Consider the following 19,306-nt stretch of genomic DNA (forward strand, 5'->3'; position numbering starts at 1 on the left):
AAAATTCCTTCGACCCCCAGTCACCTATCCTGCCCAGCATTAACCGTGATTTACTCCCTCTGGAATCTTATGGGGCCGGGGCCAGGGGGCCACTAGGGTGGCGGTTCCACCTTTTTACCACTTTTGCTTCCCACTACGCACTAACTTCTCCAGCTATCGTGATTTACCTCCTTCGTGAAGACCTTGGGCGTGGTGCGGCGGGGGCGCTGGGGGCGAGCGATATCACCTTTTGCCACTTTTGCTTAGAGAGTGACGGAGGTTCAGGGGTCGAGGGTCGCCAGTTGCACACGGGCGTAAAACCTCAGTCTGCTGTGCTTTAAATTCCACTCGACCCCCAGTCACCCCTCCTGCCCAGCTTAACCGTGAATTATCCCCTCTGGATATCTGTGAGGCCGGACCTAGGGGGCTGCTAAGGTGGCGGTTCCACCTTTGCAACTTTTGCTTAGAGAGTGCCCCCACGGGCTGAATTAGCTGGAAGGGTATCTGACGCTTGCAACGGAGGTTCAGGGGTCGAGGGTCGCCAGTTACACACGAGCGTAAAATCTTAGTCTGCTGCGCTTTAAATTTCACTGATCCCCAGTCACCTCTCCTGTCAGCTTAACCATGATTTACTCCCTCTGAATATCTTTGAGGTCGGATCCAAGGAACCGCTAACATGACAGTCTCATCTTTTGTAACTTTTGCTTAAGAGTGGCTCCCTGTTTAGAGACTGCTCTTTATTCTCTCTATTGTTTTTAATTATATATTGTTTGGAAAAAGTAAAAATAAGTAAAGAAGTTACAGTGAAATTGTCATTTTTTAAGAAAATTTGAGATCCATAGAGGATTATTAAAAAAAAAAATTATAGCGAAGAGATGAGTTGACATGACATTGATAGCAGTATGGAAATTCTAAAAAGAATTTCCATCATTGAAGGTATCTTTATCATATCCATAGTTGAAAATGCTAAGAGCTCTTAGCATGTATAATGAGAGCATCTCAGTTTAGATTCTCTGATCCATAAAATATGGATAAGAGAATGAGTCATTCTTAATTATTAGTGAAGAATAATGATTCCACGTGTAAAATAAATGAGGGTCATCACTCTCCACTAATGATGGAGAGTGATCCATCCTCTGATCCACGTTTGGTAATCAGAGGATCCGTGCTCGTGAGCACCTTGTCCGTAAAACGTAGATCAAAGGATGGATCATTCTTAATTATTGGTGGAGAATGATAATCTCACGTGTAAAATAAATAAGAATCATTACTCTCCACCAATGATAAAAAGTTGTTTATCTTTTGATCCGTATTTTACGAATCAAGGGATCCGTACTCGTGAGCACCTTGTGCTCCCATTTGGATGACATGTCAAATCCAACATGCTCACTTTCACAGTGGAATAGCGCTCCTTTTTTATTTTTTTTAATTTATACAAAAATTAAAATGGGGTTTATAGTTTGATAATGTTATTTTTTTTAAAAAAAAAATAAGTGGGATCCATTAAAACGTTTTTTTATATTGAAGAAATGAATGAGATTTTTTATGTGGACATTGACGTGATTTTGTAGGGAAAACCCCCCTATGGGAACTCCTACTATTAAGATGCCCTAAGAATACTCCTTAGCCAATAGGATTTCATAGGCTATCACAAGTTTGACCTTCAACAAGGATTTTACTCGACAAATCATTGTCTCTCCCTAAAGATAAAAGTGATACTAGGAAGAGGTAAATGACCAAGAGCTTGATAATTGAAGCCCTCCTATCCTTGTTTAAACTCTTGGAATCTTTCGAGCACTTAGGCACCTTAAGCGCAAAACAAGCTCTCAAATAGATACATTTTCATTGCCTCTTATTGACCAAAAACCCAAATGTGGCTATTTTGATGGCAATAGTTATATCATCAATTGATTGACCAGTCAACTAAATAAGCCTCCCATCCAATCGACTAAAAATTCATGTCAGTTGTTACTCGAATAAAAATATTTTATTCACTTAAAATCTACATCCAGTCGTGAACTAATCAATCACAAGGTGGTCTCACCTTCACTTGGTTTACGACCTTCATAAGTCTACGCAAAGTTCTAGAACTCAAGTTGGTTGATAAAACACTACATAGTTCTTCACTCAAGGGTTCTTGAACTGTCAAGTTTGTCGATCTCCTTGTCAAGTATAATGCAACAACCTAGTCTAAAGCAATGTCTTGATCAATTCGAGGCTCAACTCTTGAGTCCGTCAAACTCCTCATCAAACTCTAGTGCACTAACTTAATCCAATCCAACTTTAAGGCAATGAGCTCAACAAGCTCCACAAGCAACAATTGATTAAGCCTCTAACTACCAATTCAGAGTGACTTATGGAGCTTAACCATTAATCTAAATTCGCTTATGTAAACTTCTAAAACTTGTATATCAACTAACAACTTAGTGAATGTAAGTTTAGAGTGTTAGAATGGATAATTGTTAGTGGGAAATTAGTGGTGTATTTGTTTTAAAAAATAGTTTACAGCCATCCAAAAAATTATCAAATAATTATCAAATAAATCTTCTCCCAGAGACTATTAATACCAGTCGCTTCGCGCGTGCGCCGTGCGTGATAAAACCAGCCACGCTGGCGCCGTCTCCTCCTTTTGCTGTTGCTGCCGTTCCTTCCAATCTCGATTCGCCGTCTTCACTTCGATCCGGCGCCGATCCATCTTTCGCCGGAGAGAGAAGGGAAGGTGATACGCCTTGGAGGTTGCCTTCTCCTCGCTGCGCTCAATCCCTGCCGATGTCAGTCGCGTTGTGTCCGTTTCTCCCAGATCGTCGTCGTGGAGCAGCGGCAGGACATCGCCGAGGGCTTCCGCCTCCCTTTCTTCCGTTCCCTCGAGATCTACTTCCCTGAGTTGCGGCGTCGTCACTACTCCTTTGTTCGGTGTCGGGAGCGTCCATAGCGACTTCAACGGAATAAGGGCTCCCTCCTGCCTACTCTTTCCCACGGTCGCCAGCCCAAGAGGCAAGAGGGGTGTTCGTTACCATGGCAAAATAACAACAACCAATCAGTAACTGTTTTTTTCTCGTTATTACTATGAGAGTTACCTTTTCTTCTTCTTTTTTTTCGATTGCTTTTATTTTCTACTTCAAAACGAATAATTCGATATTTATCTGGTACACGGGCATGGAGATTTTATTAGAAACGCTAGTAATACTGAACAGAACATAACAGAATAGTATAGTATTGTTGCAGCGGAGGTGGCCCAGCATGCAGTTCACGGCCTCCCGATGGCGAAGCAAAGTTCGCCGCTGCGGCGGAAGGCCCAAAAGTCAATCTTGTCACCCTTCTTCGGCGCACTCCATGAGCGGAATAACTTGAGCTCGTCGCCCTTGATCACGGTGCCACCGCTTCCGTCCCATCGAGTCAGCAACAGGTAGAACACGAATCCGCACCGTGCGTACACTCGCACTGGCAGCCCTCCGTGCTCCCGCCCCGCAGCCTTCTTCGGCTTCTTCCTCTCTTCCTCTGCCTCCGTGCGGCTCCGCTTCCTAGTGTTGAAACATAGAGACATGAGAAGAATAGAAAGAAAGAATAGATTGCAATTCAAACATGACTTCATTACCTAAGGTGGACGATGTTGCCAACGAGGTTGGCCATGGCGCGCTCTTCCAGGGAGAGGAACCCGACGAGATTGGCCCTGACGGAGTCGGTGGGAAGGTAGAGGCGGTTCTGCTGCACCACGAGGTCAGAGCTCTCCACCCTCTTAGAGCCTATGAACCGCACGCCAATGGCTTCGTCGTCGTTGCCGGTGAACTGGCGCCTCGCCAAGGCGGCCACCCACTCCGGTACAGTGGGGGTCGCCTCGCCGTCGTTCGCCGGCATGATTAGCAGCTCCGAGGGAATTTGGCGAGCAACGGCTTTGTGTTTGGGGGTGGGGGGGGGTTTCAGCCCGGATCCTCGCGGGCTTTTATAGGGAGGGGGGGTTGCGCCTCGGGGGCTAGGTCGGATGTGTGGGAATTGACTAGAGGGTGCTGAGGAAAGGTGTGGCAGTGTGGGAGTGTTGGTGCCGGGACAAAGACAGGTTGACGTAAGCGGTGTGAGACGGAGGATTGCGATTCGTTTAAAACTTATGGACACAAATTGTCGTAGCAAATTGGAAAAAAAAGAATGATTAATTAGACTGAGTATTCTTTTTCCAATTGGATTCACTATCGTATGATTCTTTTTGTTAGACTTGGATTCTCTATTTAAATAATTAAAAATAATAATTTCTAGTTCAGTCATGAAGAAACTATCATTGTCAACATAAAGGAATTATCATTGTGAACTTCAAAAATATGATTTCCAATATCAAACAACATATAAAGTAACGATCACCGTTATTATTCCTAACAAAAAAAAAAAGTATCATGAGTGGATAAATCATCCTCTTTCTTATCTATTCCTCATTATTTATTGTTTTGATATTTGAGAGATTGTTGTTCCAACTCGTTGGAAAGTGAATGAAAAAAAAGGTGGATAAAGGATAGAGATTCCATGAAATTTTAGTCCCCAGTCTGTAGGTAATAACACATGACAGACACTAAAAGAAGTTAAATTAGAGGTCAAAACATGCTCAAGGAAATCATATATTACAATTATTGAGAAATCTTATGCGATTTTCCATAAGCTTTGGTTATTTGAAAGACAAATAGGCAATGCTTCCATTAACTTTATCAACAATCCAACTATGTGATGCTTGACTTCAAAGATGAATCTTGAAATATTCTCTAATTTACTCAACTGGTAGAATAATTCCTTGACATTCAAAAATTAATTATTAGAAGAAATAGAATGATTCAACAAGGAATTCAAGCTTGCATAGGAGAAAAATATCTTGAAACTAAACCACAAAACTTCATGTTTAATAAAAAAATGAAATTGACAATAAAATCAACAATATTAACGAAATAACTTAAAATACACCCAACTAACATTCATCCATTATTATATAGGTGATTATGTAATATATAGAATCAGATAAAAAAAGTAATCAAAAATTAAAACACAGAGGAGTTTTGCTTTAAATTTTAACAAATAATTTACTCATGCTTTTTACTGATAGTTTTACTATGCTCCATATATAATGAAACTAAATAATCCTCTTTAATGTATTTTTATCAAATTGTGACATTAATATCTTTTAACCCGATCCTCTTGACCCCTATGTTAGTGTCTCTATTCACGTTCAAAATTTTGTTTTCGAAAAAAATGTGACGGAAGTATAATAATTTAGAAAATTATTATAGCATACATCACACACATTCAAAAAATATATATAAACGTGTAGCCATAATCATAGAATAAAAGCTTTGTTTAGAAGTTATACTTATTAGATGATGTTTAACGGGAATAACATCAACTAGCAACCCTCACAAGGATTACTTCTATTTGTATTCACGCCGAGATACCTTCAAGTCGTGTCTCTACTTCTATTCGCAAAGTAATAAGTTGTATCTTTGCTTCGGTACTAACTAAAGGGAGGAGATGACACGATCTGCGAGAGAACCCCATGACTCAATTTGTGCCAAGCGGTTATTGCAACCCAACGACACAAATTGGAAGCACAATAACCTTCTTGGATGTTGTTTGATAGCAAAAAAGGGCACAACAACCTTCTTGGTTGTTGTCCGGTGGTACAACAAAGGCACAACTGCCTTCTTGGTTGGTGTCCGGCGGCAAGGAGACCGGTGGCAGTGGACAAGCGGCTGGGAGGATCGATAGCAGCAGGTCCGGCAATGACTAGGCAACAACGCAAAAAGTGCATCCCCTTTTTGGTTGGTCGACGATGATAAGAGAGGGAGAGGAGAAAAATCTAAAACTAAATTTTATCTCGTTCTCCCATGAAGATGTATTTATACACTTCCATTCAGGTTTGATATGTAAGATCAAATCCGTACCCAATAAGTCAACCTAATCCATTAGCAATAGGCTTGATTCAAAAAATCAAACCTATTTGGTTTAAAATTAAACTAATTTTGATTCATTACTAAACCAAACCAATTTTGATTCATAACTAAACTAAAATGGATCCAACTCGCCAATAGAATTGTCAATTTGGGTTGGGCCCGTCGGGTTGGCCCATATTACCAAATAATTTAAGCGGTTTGAGTTGAAATTTTATCAGCCTAAGCCCGCTATGGCCCGACCCGCCTAGGTCCCATGACCCGCGCGGGTCAACCCACAGTTGAGAAGTAGATGTAAGCTAAGTTTTATGTCAATTTATTATATTTTCTTTGTTATAATTTTAAAATAAAAATAGTATTTTTCATCAAATATGTGTACTTATTTGTGTCTATTTACATTTAAAATATCTATTTCGAGATATATTTGATTGATAAAATCTTTCCAAAGTAAAATATTGAAGATATAAAACTTTTTTATATATATATTTTTAAATTTGATGGGCCCGCGGGTTGACCCGCCTAATGCACAACCCGTCTTGGATTGGATTGGGTTGGAGATTTCCCAATCCACCAAGATGACGGGTCGCCCCACCTTGCCCTGCCTCACCAAATGGCTGGCCCGCCACGGGTGGACCCGCCCTGCCACGCGTTGGCCTGTCTGACGGCTCTACTCGCCAACAAGAGGCATAGCCCACTAATGTTTCCAGCCCGATAAATATTTTTCATATTTGTCCTTTGTTTGGTCCTACCAATTAATCTCTTTTAATCTGAGAATTTTATTCTCAAACTTATTTTACATCTTTCAGATATACTCGTAGTACGTGTGACTCAATAAGTTCTTGGTTATGTTGGTCATTTATCATTCATAATTAACTATTAATTATGAATAGATCATGAGTGACACTTAATAGTACACCATGACCCTCAATTGATCAAAAAATCATAGTTGATCCCAAAATAAATTTTGAACCCTTCAGCAGCTACAGTCATTTGTGTATCAATTCCTTTTAATCATCTTATATCACTTGGTTCAAGACATGGTCTATGTGTCAGTCTCCACTAAACTAACTACGTCACACCTAGTCCAAGTAATAGTTCCTTATCCTGTTGATTCAAATTACTCAAACACATGTCCAAGAAGATCATCCTCTTGACATGTTTGTTTTTTCCAAAGACTTACGAGTAATAATCATGATAAGAGACAAGGAATCCTGTTAAAGAGGGGTCAAAGTATGGAAGATCGGCTGGTGTGGAAGACAAAGATGAGTGAGGTATCCAAGGCGGTCGAGCGGACCGGGCATAGCTGAGTAAATCGAGTAAGGCCGAGCCAATACCACAAGTTTATGAGACATGTAAGCCAAGTATCCTCTACCCGAGTAAAATGACCATCCGACCACAGAAAGCTAAACATCAGTCTATTTCACCGACCGGGCTCTATTTTCAATCAGACGGGGATAATCGATGATGGTCAGGAAGCAAGGAAAGGGACGAGCTGACAAGCCTGAAGGACACTATCGAGCGGGGGTAGCCCGGTCGAGCAAACTCTGGTCGACCGCGCATAGTCCCACCAAATATCTCATCATATCTTTTTGGATTTTGTGCCGCTGACAACAAGGCATGTCGAGCAGGCAAATTGTAGTACTTTAGAAGCTTCCGGACTCACATCATAGGATTGCATGGCTGCTTAAGGAATGATATCAGGGATACTTTTTCGACTTGTCGTTTCGTATGACACCTAGGAAAATGTGTCTATGCTTTGAGATGCATGCACGGACTCTACAATGACACTATAAAAGGAGGTTCCCATCTACCGGTGGAGTATGTGCAACTTCATTTTCTACACACTCCTGCTACAATTCATCTTTTTTGCTTGTCAGAGATTGACTTAGCGTCGAGAGGGCCAACGCTAGGAACTCCTCCCGGTCCGACACTAACGCTTTTATCTTGTGGGGTCACGTGGAGTCTTCACCATGTCAACTTTGAAGTCACATTCTCAGTTCACCATCATCTCTGTTTTTGAACAAGATCAATCAATATTGGTTAACACATTAATATCATATTAGCAGTTATGAATCATAGTTAGTATAATATAGATAATTTATTTCTGATCAATATTAATCAACATTATTTCATAATAATTACGAGATTATAATTATTATCATTATATAATTATAGTAAATATGAATTTATAACTAGGGGTGTCAAAAATGAACCCGACCCGACGACCCAACCCGAGTCGACCCGAAAAAAATCAGGTTCGGGTTGGGCATTTTCGGGTTCGGGTCGGGTTCGGGTTGGAGGGTTGGAGGGTTAAATATTTTCGGGTTGGGTCGGGTCGGGTTCGGGTTGACCCGGGTTGACTTAAATATAGGGTTTTGTGGGGTTTTTTGGGGTTAAATCAAATTTTATTTTAAAAATTTAGATGTTTTTATGTATATTAATATCATGTTTGTATGATAATGATGGAGTATTGAGATAAAAGTGAAGAATTATAGGGAAAATATCCCAAAAAAGTCGTTTTGAATCGGATTTTCGGGTTATATGGGTCGGGTTCGGGTTGATCGGGTTGGTCGGGTTCGGGTTCGGGTTTAGGTGTTTTGGGTTGAAGTCGGGTTCGGGTCGGGTTCGGGTTGGGTTAAAAAAAATAAAAAAAAATCCAACCCGACCCAACCCGACCCGACCCACCCGAATTGACACCCCTATTTATAACTGCTATAATTACATAGTAAAAACCTCAAAAATAAGAATAATCTTTAAAAAATAAAATGCTCAAAGATGGGATGTGATATTTTTTTGATAACAAATAAAAAAGGATACTTCTTTAATGATACTAATAAAAAATGTTTTTTTACCAAATAAATATTTTATGCTGTTTTCTTACGTTATTTTGTAAAAAATATTTTCATGAATAGAAAATATGTCTTTTTTAAAATCAATTTGAGTGATATAGTCGCATACACTGAGTAAGATCAGTTGAGCCTGCCTCAGATTGCGTAGATTGATCAGATCAGCCAGCCTGATCACACCGATTGGTTCCTGATCAACCAACTTGCCAACCCACTTAGCCTAATTAGTTAATTTGCATGACCCGATCAAATAAATTTCAAAACGTTAGGTTAAGGTCTAGCTTCTTTTGTTAGCGTGATCTCTCATTTCTCGTATCTCGGGAGTCTTAAATTAAGAAGATGGCTCTACTGGGACAATCAACTACAGGAAAGGATAGTTCAGGACGGGTATCAACCTAACACAACAGCTGAAGTGTGTCAGGAATTTAGTGTTCGGATTCTCTGTAAAGCGTTCGGAATTTATTACATGAATAAGCTGGTCCCCGTCCCTTTGAGTGAAGGTTCAGAAGCGACAAAATAGAAAGGAGAAAAAACACCCAAAAACCTTTATCGTCGTTTTTTTTAATGCCCGAACCAAAAGATAAGAAGAAGAAAAAAGTTTCATACGCCTAGTTTTTTAATTCCAAAAAGGAAAAATCTGATGTTGACAACCATTAGTATTTCCTTTTCTTCTCTCCACCCTTTTCTCCACCTATCTCTTTTCTAGTTCGGCAAATTCTTGAAGGTCGCAGCTAAAGTTTCCGAATGTTCAAAAATGCACCTAGAGTTCCTCAATCCTGCTCCGTTTTGGATTTTCATCATAGGCCCTAGAGTTATTAATTTGGATTGGGGTTGTTAACTTAGCCTACTCCGTTAAATTAATTAAGTAGGTTGAGTTAAAATTTTATCAATCCAAGTCCATTGCAGACCACCTACCTAGGCCCGCGACCTGCGCGGGTCAACCCAGGTCAACCTACGACGGGCTTGGATTGATCCGCGAGTTGAGAAACACATATTCATGGACGTGAAGGAAACGATATTATTTAAGATATGAAAATTTTTCTAGTTAATTGTCTACTTGATCATGAGATTAAGATCAGAGATGATTGAATATTTTTCAAATTGAAGCATTAAAATTTAATAACTTTCAACTCCTATATAACCCACAATCTATTTATCTCACCCTTTACTATTTTAATCTTCCTAATTATCTCTCACAAATCATCAATCTCTTCATCAAATAATCTTTTTTTTTTTTTGTGAATTACTCTTAAATTACAATTTTTCATCCTCCTTTCAAATGTTGCATCTAAGGCCTATATTTAAAAATTAGCATCCCTACTTTTAACCTTGATTATGTCTTTTTTTTTCTTTTTCTTTATCCGCCTGTTACAACAGCCAATGGCCAAACAAATAGCGAAAGGATGAATAGTATTTTTGGTAAATTAATAAATGATTTCATAATTTAAAAAATAGAGTGCATAATTTAAATATTAACACATGTAATTCAAATTCACTTAATTCAATGAAATTAGTAATAGACGAAGATAGCATTTGAAATTAATACATACTGTCTGAAAGTATTAATGGATGGTACAGATTAACATAATTTTAATAACTTTAACAATTAGTTAATAGCAAAATTTATTTTTTAAACGAGTCTAATTAATATTAGATGACTTAACCCATAGCCATTGGATTAGACAAATTTTAAATTTTTTTATAGATAAAAAAAACATGGCAGAGAATAAATATACATAGTATATGATTATAAATTGATAAATTCATTATATTCATGATCAACCGAGGAAATAAAAAATAACAAATTTATTTCAACATTTAAAACGTAAATCGAAAAGAACTTTTAAGGATAAAATAAAATGAAATTTATTAAGGAGAAAATAATTCATCATCGTTTTTGGAATATATAAGAAAATTATTTTGCTAGAATTATTTTCTTATTGAAATAATTTTGACAAAATAAAATCAAACGAAACATAATGAATAATTTTTAATTAAAAACATATTTCCGGTCACTTTCTCCATTAATTAGGCATTAATTAATTAAGCTACCAAGGCGCTCCATGCGGACGAGGCGTTCCCTCTCAGAGGCGTGCGTAGAGAGAGGCTGCCAGATTAGATGACGGCAGAATATGCTGACGCGATCACTTTTGTTTTTTTATCTGCCACAACCCCGGGTCCCAGACTACTGGCTGTCAACTTTGAATTTTTTTTTTTTCTTTTGTTTTTTTTCGCTATCGGAGGCGATTTCGGGAGGCATATTTCTTTTCCTCGCCCAGACACCACGCACCCCTCCTCCTCCTCCTCCTCCTCTCTCTCTCTCTCTCTCTCTCTCTCTCTCTCTCTCCCGTTCAAATGACCTTTCTTTCCTTTTCTTTTTTGTTTAACTTAAGTTTATTTTTTAAATGAATTTTGTTTATTATTTTTTCATTAATACTTATATATTTTTTAATTTTATTTAATTTTATTTTTAATTAATTTTTCATTAATACTTATATATATATATTATTTTATTTAGTTGTATTTTTTATTAATTTTGTTTAATATTTTTTTCATTAATGCTTATATATATTTTTTAATTTTTTTTAATTTTTTTTTATTTTTATTTTTAATTAATTTTGTTTATTATTTTTTTACTTTATTTAAATTTTATTTAGTTTTATTTCTTTAATCAATTTTGTTTATTATTTTTTTATCAAATTTTTTAATTTTTTTATTTTATATAATTTTCAACATATGTCAGAATCTCTTTCTTCCTTTAAATTACATTCCTAATTTGATACTTAAATTACCCCCATCTAACTCTTGACACATGTCAGAATCTCTCACTTTTTTTAAATTACCATAGTCCAACCATTGACACATGTCAAAACACCCCGTCCTTAAATTACCCTCTTCAATATTTGACATATGTCAGAACCTCCTCTCCTTTTAAATTACCCCCCTTCCAACCCTTGACATATGTCAAAATCTCTCATCCCTTTAAATTGCCCCCTTCCAACCCTTGACACATGTCAAAATCTCTTATCACTTTAAATTACTCCACTTCCAACTCTTGACACATGTCAGAACTCCTCACTCTCTTTAAATTACACATTCTCCAATCCTTGGCACATGTCAAAACACCCCTCTCCCTTTAAATTACCCCTTCTAACTCTTAACATATGTTAGAATCTCCCCTTCCCTTAAATTACCCACCCTTCAACTCTTGACATATGTCAGAAACTCCCCTCCCCTTAAATTACCGACCCTTCAGCTCTTGACACATATCAGAATCTTCCCTCTCCTTAAATTACCCACCCTTCAACTCTTGACACATGTCAAAATCTCTCCCTTTAAATCCTCCTCTCATACTTTATTTTTAGTCACTCTTCAATCACACCTCCCTCCACTGTTATCTCCCTCTCAGCCTTTCCTTCTCTCTTTCTGAAACAAAGTTATCTTCTTAGCCATTACTTTTCGTAATTTGTAGAAGGAAACTATGGATAACTATTTGGGTTTATTTTCAGATAGTTGGTCAATTAAGAATGATGTTCCTAGCAGAGAGAGTATCTCCAACAACAGTCGCGATTATATAGTCGAATTTACCATAGATCAGGTTAGTTATTAGCGTTATTTTATGTATATTCGTTATTTATTTTATAAGTAGAGAAATTATATTAAGATTGGATAATGTCATACTTATACATCTTTATTATATTTTTTTATATAGATATTTAAAAGTAGAGAAGATATGATAAATTGGGTAAAGATAGTTAGTCTGAAGAACAGTATTGTAGTGGTTATTAAAAATTCTGCTAATTTAAAAGGTGACAAGCTACCAAAGTTCTATCTTAAGTGTGAAAGAGGTGGAAAGTACAAACTGTTAGGATGTATACTAAAAGTCTAGCTTTTGGTATAAACATTTATCTAGAAATAAGAATCACATTGGTCAAATGTCTACATTTATGATAAATGTAGTTGTTCAATTAATTTATATTGTAGATAACATGGTGTGTGGTGTCACACACAGAGGATCATGTTATCAGTACCTTATAAATTATAAACAGTAGCTCACGACCAAGATGGAAAGAACAAACCATTAGAAGGTCGTAGTGTAATTAGGTATTAGTTTATCTTAACTATATAATTACACTAGTACACTTAGAGTGTATTGAGTAGGACCATTAGAGGTCGTTTCTTTTTATACTGACTTTATAAAGGAACAAAGACCTCAATTATTATGGAAGTGTGTGCTCTTAATCCTAATATAATAATAAGCACATATATTTGATATTTATTTCTTTAATTTATCAATGGGTGAGATTTAGTTCGATAAATAAATAAGCTCGATAAGTTGGGAAATGATATCACTTATAGTGTGTGTTGTTGATTATAGAAGGAAACTGTGTCCTAGTAATCTAGGTTGAGAATGTCCCCAAGAGGAGCTCATAAGGATTGTCATGTTAAACCCTGCAGGTGGACTTAGTCCAACATGATGATGAAGTTGAGTGATACTACTCTTGGAGCTAGATATTAATTAAGTGTGTTGTCAGTAACTTACTTAATTAGTGGACATTTATTATCTTAAACACAGGGAGACTAACACACTCATAATAAGAAGGAGCCCAAAATGTAATTTGGGATTGGTACGGTAGTTCAATAATAGTTCTTTAGTGGAATGAATTATTATTGATGAAATTAAGTTGTGTGTTCGGGGCGAACACGGGATGCTTAATTTTATCGGAAGAACAAAACCAATTTCTCCTCTCGGTCCCTATCGTAGCCTCTTGTATATAGAGATTTATACCCACCACATACCCACCTTCTTACCCATCCAATGGGGCCGGCCAAGCTAGCTTGGAACCCAAGCTAGGGCCGGCCAAGACCAAGTGGATGAGTCAAGTTGGTGGCCGGCCAAAGCTTGGGTCCCAAGCTTAGGTGGCCGGCCACTAGAGTATTAAAAGGATTTTTATTAAAATTATTTCTTATGTGGATATCAAGGTTTTTAAAAGAGAGTTTAAAAATTAAAAATTTCCTTTTATAGCTTTCTACAAAAGATTAAGAGAAGAGATTAATCTCTTTCCTTATTTGTAGATTAAAAAGATGGTTTTAATTTTTGGTAAAAACTTTCCTTATTTGTAAATCATCTACATGTTTAAAAGAGAGTTTAAAATTTGAAATCTTTCCTTATTTGTTGATTAAAAGGTGGATTTTAAATTTTAAGAAAACTTTCCTTTTAAACCATGTTCATGATTTAAAAGAGAGTTTAAAAATTAAATATTATCTTTTATAAGTTTCTACAAAAGATTAAGAAAAGATTTGATATCTTTCCTTATTTGTAGATTAAAATAGATTTTAATTTTTAGAGATAACTTTCTTTTTATCCACATGTTTAAAAGAAAGATTTTAATTTATTAAATTTCCTTTTTATAAACCAATCATGAAGGGATAAAAATTATTAGAGAAATTTTATTTTAAAATTTCTGGAAACAAATTAGGAAGGTTTTAATTCTTGATTGAATTAAATTTCCTTTGCTTAGATTATTGTGGCCGGCCATGTTGATTAATAAAAGAGAAATTGATTTTATATCAATTAAATTTATTTTTCATGGCAAAGGAATTAAGGAAGTTTTTATTAAAATTTTCTTATTTGCCAAGACCAAGGATTATAAAAGAGGAGGTAGAGGTGCTTTCATGATAAGAACTCTATTCTATTTTTCTCCCTCTTTTTCTTCCTTGGTGTGGTCGGTCATCCTCTCATCCTCTCTTCTCTTTGATGGTCGAACATCATCCTTCTTGTGGAGATTCATATGGTGGTCGGATCAAGTTTAGAGAAGAAGAAGGAGAGAAAGAAAGCTTTGTTTCTAGCATCCCTTAGAGCATGGTGGTGGTGGCCGAACCTCTTCATCCTAGGAGAAGTTTTGATGGCCGAAACTTGCAAGGAAGAAGAAGGTGCTTGGTGGTTCTCATCTCGGAAGGTCGTTGCCCACACAACGTCCGAGGTTAGAAGAGGAATACGGTAGAAGACCTAGAGGTTTTTGTTTGCAAAAGAAAAGGTATACTAGTATTTAATTTCCGCATCATACTAGTTTTATTTCTTTGTAAAAATACCAAATACAAGAGGCATGCGATTCTAGTATTTCAAATTTATTTTCGATGTTGTGTTCTTTTGTTTTTTCTTTTCCTTGTGATTTGATTGTTCTTTTCGGTTGACCTAAAGTTATTTAAGGAAATTAAATATTAGCTTTCCTTAAAAGGCTTTGTCTAGGCGGTGGTGGTTGTTCCCATATCCAAGAAGGACATGTGCCTCGCCATGCAGTCCTGGAAGCCAATTTTGGAAATTAATATTTAATGAAATTAATAACCTAGGTGATTTGGATCGAAAGTGTTAAGTTCCGCAGGAGATCTAAGTCTAAACCTAAAAGAACAAATAAATTAAACTTTGGATCAAACGTGTTAAGTTCCGCAGGTGATCCAAGTTTAATTTAAAAGAACACATGGTAGCTAGGAAAAGGTTCAGACCTTTGTACAAAATTTTTGTACAGTGGAACCATTAGGCTTTCCGAGTAGCAACCAACACAAACCGCTACGATATCTAGTTGATGGACAATCCTTAAAAAGAAATACCGGGACTAAAAAATGTGAATGCCCATTTGAGCTGCGAGGTATACCTGTTAGAGTGTATACTAAAAGCCTAGCTTTTGGTATAAACATTTATCTAGAAATAAGAATCACATTGGTCAAATGTCTACATTTATAATAAATGTAGTTGTTCAATTAATTTATATTGTAGATAACATGGTGTGTGGTGTCACACACAGAGGATCATGTTATCAGTACCTTATAAATTATAAACAGTAACTCACGACCATAATGGAAAGGAACAAACCATTGGAAGGTCGTAGTGTAATTAGGTATTAGTTTATCTTAACTATATAATTACACTAGTACACTTAGAGTGTATTGAGTAGGACCATTTGATGTCGTTTCTTTTATACTGACTTTATAAAGAAACAAAGACCTCAGTTATTATGGAAGTGTGTGCTCTTAATCCTAATATAATAACAAGCACATATATTTGATATTTATTTCTTTAATTTATCAATGGGTGAGATTTAGTTCGATGAATCAATAAGCTCGATAAGTTGGGAAATGATATCACTTATAGTGTGTATTGTTGATTATAGAAGGAAACTGTGTCCTAGTGATCTAGGTTGAGAATGTCCTCAAGAGGAGCTCATAAGGATTGTCATGTTAAACCCTGCAGGTGGACTTAGTCCGATATGACGATAAGGTTGAGTGGTACTACTCTTGGACTAAGATATTAATTAAATGAGTTGTCAGTAACTCGCTTAATTAGTGGACATTTGACATCTTAAACACAGGGAGACTAACACACTCATAATAAGAAGGAGCCCAAAATATAATTTGGGATTGGTGCGGTAGTTCAATAATAGTTCTTTAGTGGAATGAATTATTATTGATGGAATTATGTTGTGTGTTCGGGGCGAACACGGGAAGCTTAATTTCATCGGGAGACCAAAACCAATTCCTCCTCTCGGTCCCTATCGTAGCCTCTTGTATATAGAGATTTATACCCACCACATACCCACCTTCTTACCCAACCAATAGGGGCCGGCCGAGCTAAGCTTGAAGCTCGAACTTAGGGCCGGCCAAGCCTAAAGGTTGGCCTTAAGGTGGCCGACCAATAGCTTGGAGCCCAAGTTTAGGTGGCCGGCCACATCATATTAAAAAGGATTTTTTTATTAAAATTATTTCTTATGTGGATATCATAGTTTTAAAAGAGAGTTTAAAAATTAAATCTTTCCTTTTAAAGCTTTCTACAAAAGATTAAGAAAAAATTTGAAATCTTTCCTTATTTGTAGATTGAAAGGAGATTTTATTTTTAAGAAAAACTTTCCTTTTTGACCATGATAATAATTTAAAAGAGAAGTTTAAAAATTAAATATTCTCTTTTATTAGTTTCTACAAAAGATTTGATATCTTTCCTTATTTGTAGATTGAAAAGAGATTTTAATTTTTAGAGATAACTTTCCTTTTGGAAATTATCCACATGTTTAGAAGAAGAATTTTAATTTATAAAATTTACTTTTTATTAACCAATCATGAAGGGATAAAAAATATTGGAGAAATTTTTATAAATTTCTAGAAACAAATTAGGAAGTTTTAATTCTTGTGTGAATTAAATTTTCCTTGTTTTGGGGAATTAGAAGTGGCCGGCCATTATTATTAAAAGAAGAAAATTGTTTTTTAATTAAAATAATTTTTCTTTTTTATGACAAAAGAATTAAGGAATTTTTTATTAAAATTTCCTTATTTGTCAAGACCAAGGATTATAAAAGAGGGGGTAGAGGTGCCTTCACGGGTGATCAACTCTATTATTCTTCTCCTCTCTTTTCCTCCTTGGTGGCCGGCCCTAGCTTCTTCCTCTTCTCTTCTTCTTATGGCCGGCGGCAACCTCTCTTGGAGCTCTTGATGGTGGTCGGTTCTAGCTAGGAGAAGAAGGAGAGAAAGGTGGTTTTGTTTCTTGCATCCCTTGGAGCTTGGTGGTGGTGGCCGGACCTCTACTTCTCTTGGAGAATTGTGGTGGGCGAAACTTGCAAGGAAGAAGAAGGTGCTTGGTGGTTCTCATCTCGGAAGATCGTTGCCCACACAACGTCCGAGGTTAGAAGAGGAATCTGAGAAGATCAAGAGGACTTTTAGAAGGTATAACTAGTAATTTTTCCTTTCCGCATCATGCTAGTTATTTATGGAAATAATACCAAATACAAGAGGCTTACGATTCTAGTATTTCGAATATGTTTTTCGAAGTTGTGTTCTTTTATTTTTCTTTTCCTTGTGATTTGATTGTTCTTTTTGGTTGACCTAAAGTTATTTTAGGAAATTAAATATTAGCTTTCCATAAAAGGTTTTGTCTAGTCGGTGGTGGTTGTTCCCATATCCAAGAAGGTCATGTGCCTCGCCACGTCAGTACTGGGAACCAATTATGGAAATTAATATTTAATGGAATTAATAACTTAGGTGATTTGGATCAAACGTGTTAAGTTCCGCAGGAGATCCAAGTCTAAACCTTAAATAACAAATAGATTAAGTTTTGGATCAAACGTGTTAAGTTCCGCAGGCGATCCAAAATTTAATTTAAAAGAACACATGGTAGCTAGGAAAAGGTTCAGACCTTTGTAGAAAATTTTTGTACAGTGGAACCTCTAGGTTTTCCGAGTAGCAACCAACAATACCGATACCTCCAGATAGTGTGATGTGGGGTTTAAGGGTTGTCTGTGGTTTTCATAATTATCAATTAGCAGAATATATTGATGGTCATGAGTACCCGAGTAGGTTAAAACCAAAAGAGAAAGAATTTGTGCTCGACATGGCCAACAACACCACACCTCGTGAAATTCTTAGTATTTTGAAGGAAAGAGATTCGTCAAACACTACGGGGATCGATCAAAAGCATTTACAATGCTATTTTCACAAATAAATTCGCTAAACGGGGTGGCCTAAATTCTATTCAGTATGTCTTGGACCAATTAATCAAGAAAGAATACCTCCATAATTACCGTACAAATCCAGACACCAACGAAATCATAGATATTCTTTAGGTTCATCCAAAAAGTCTAAAGCTGTCTGTCAACTTTTCGTCTGTGTTGATCATTGATGTCACATATAAGACCAATGAGTATCAGATACCACTATTGGAGATTGTGGGTATCACATCCACAATGCGAACTTACTCACTTATGTTCGCATATCTTAGTAATGAGATGACAGAGTAACTGACATGGGCATTAGGTACCTTAAAAAAGTGGATGGTTGAAAAGAAGACATCATTGTCATTGGTGTTTGTTTCAGATCAGGATTTGGCGCTTATTAATGCCATTGAAAATATGTTTTCCCAATGCACGTCACATCCTTTGTATTTGGTATATAAACTAGTGTGTAATGAAGAAATATGCTCCTATGCTTAGTCTGGAGTGGCAACATTTTTATGCATCATGACACTCACTCATTAATTCATCGACACAATTGTCCTACCAACAGAAGTGAGATGTCATGCTCAAGGAGTATCAACGATTCGAGGGTGTTCTAAATTACCTTTGGGATACATGGTTATACCCTTACAAAAAGCGGTTTGTTTCAGCATGGGTTGATACATGTGTGCACCTCGGGAGTAATTCAAATCAAATGTATAGTCACTTTATACCTTTATTATTTAAATTTTGTTCATTATTATACTATTTCAATTTTGTTTAGTATTAAAACACAATGCATTTTTTTATTACAGGGCAGAGTCTGCACATGCGAGACTGAAGTTATATTTGGGAGATACTATGTTATCCCTACAGACATCTTTTGAAAAAATACATAAGATGTTGAGAATTCAGTTTGGGGATATTAAGAAGTCGTTCGAGAGATCTCTCAACATTCCACACCATCAATATTTACATGATGACATTTTCAGTCAAAGAAGGTGTCGGATTTCATTAGAGGCAATGGAGGTGATTTCTGGTCAGCTGAAATGCATTGAGGAAGCATCTCACCAGCTAGTCGACAGATGCA

The 19,306-nt window shown here is 36.6% G+C and overlaps 1 protein-coding gene across 1 annotated transcript; it reads right to left on the bottom strand.

The window, feature by feature from the left end:
• Positions 1–3,152: 3,152 nt before the first annotated feature.
• Positions 3,153–3,875, bottom strand: LOC121990465. Its single transcript, XM_042544593.1, has 2 exons — positions 3,575–3,875; positions 3,153–3,500 (listed from the first exon to the last, which is right to left on the bottom strand). The coding sequence occupies exons 1-2, from the start codon at positions 3,832–3,834 to the stop codon at positions 3,227–3,229; spliced, it is 534 nt and encodes a 177-aa protein (XP_042400527.1). The 5' UTR covers positions 3,835–3,875; the 3' UTR covers positions 3,153–3,226.
• Positions 3,876–19,306: the final 15,431 nt, after the last annotated feature.

Source organism: Zingiber officinale, chromosome 6B, assembly GCF_018446385.1.
Source record: "Zingiber officinale cultivar Zhangliang chromosome 6B, Zo_v1.1, whole genome shotgun sequence".
Classification (NCBI taxonomy): domain Eukaryota; kingdom Viridiplantae; phylum Streptophyta; class Magnoliopsida; order Zingiberales; family Zingiberaceae; genus Zingiber; species Zingiber officinale.

Excerpts from the sequence above, each read along its gene's own strand:
- LOC121990465 (XM_042544593.1), bottom strand. The coding sequence starts at position 3,834 with ATGCCGGCGAACGACGGCGAGGCGACCCCCACTGTACCGGAGTGGGTG. Across the intron at positions 3,501-3,574 it reads GGCAACATCGTCCACCTTAG|GAAGCGGAGCCGCACGGAGG; the intron begins GTAATGAAGTCA and ends TTTCAACACTAG.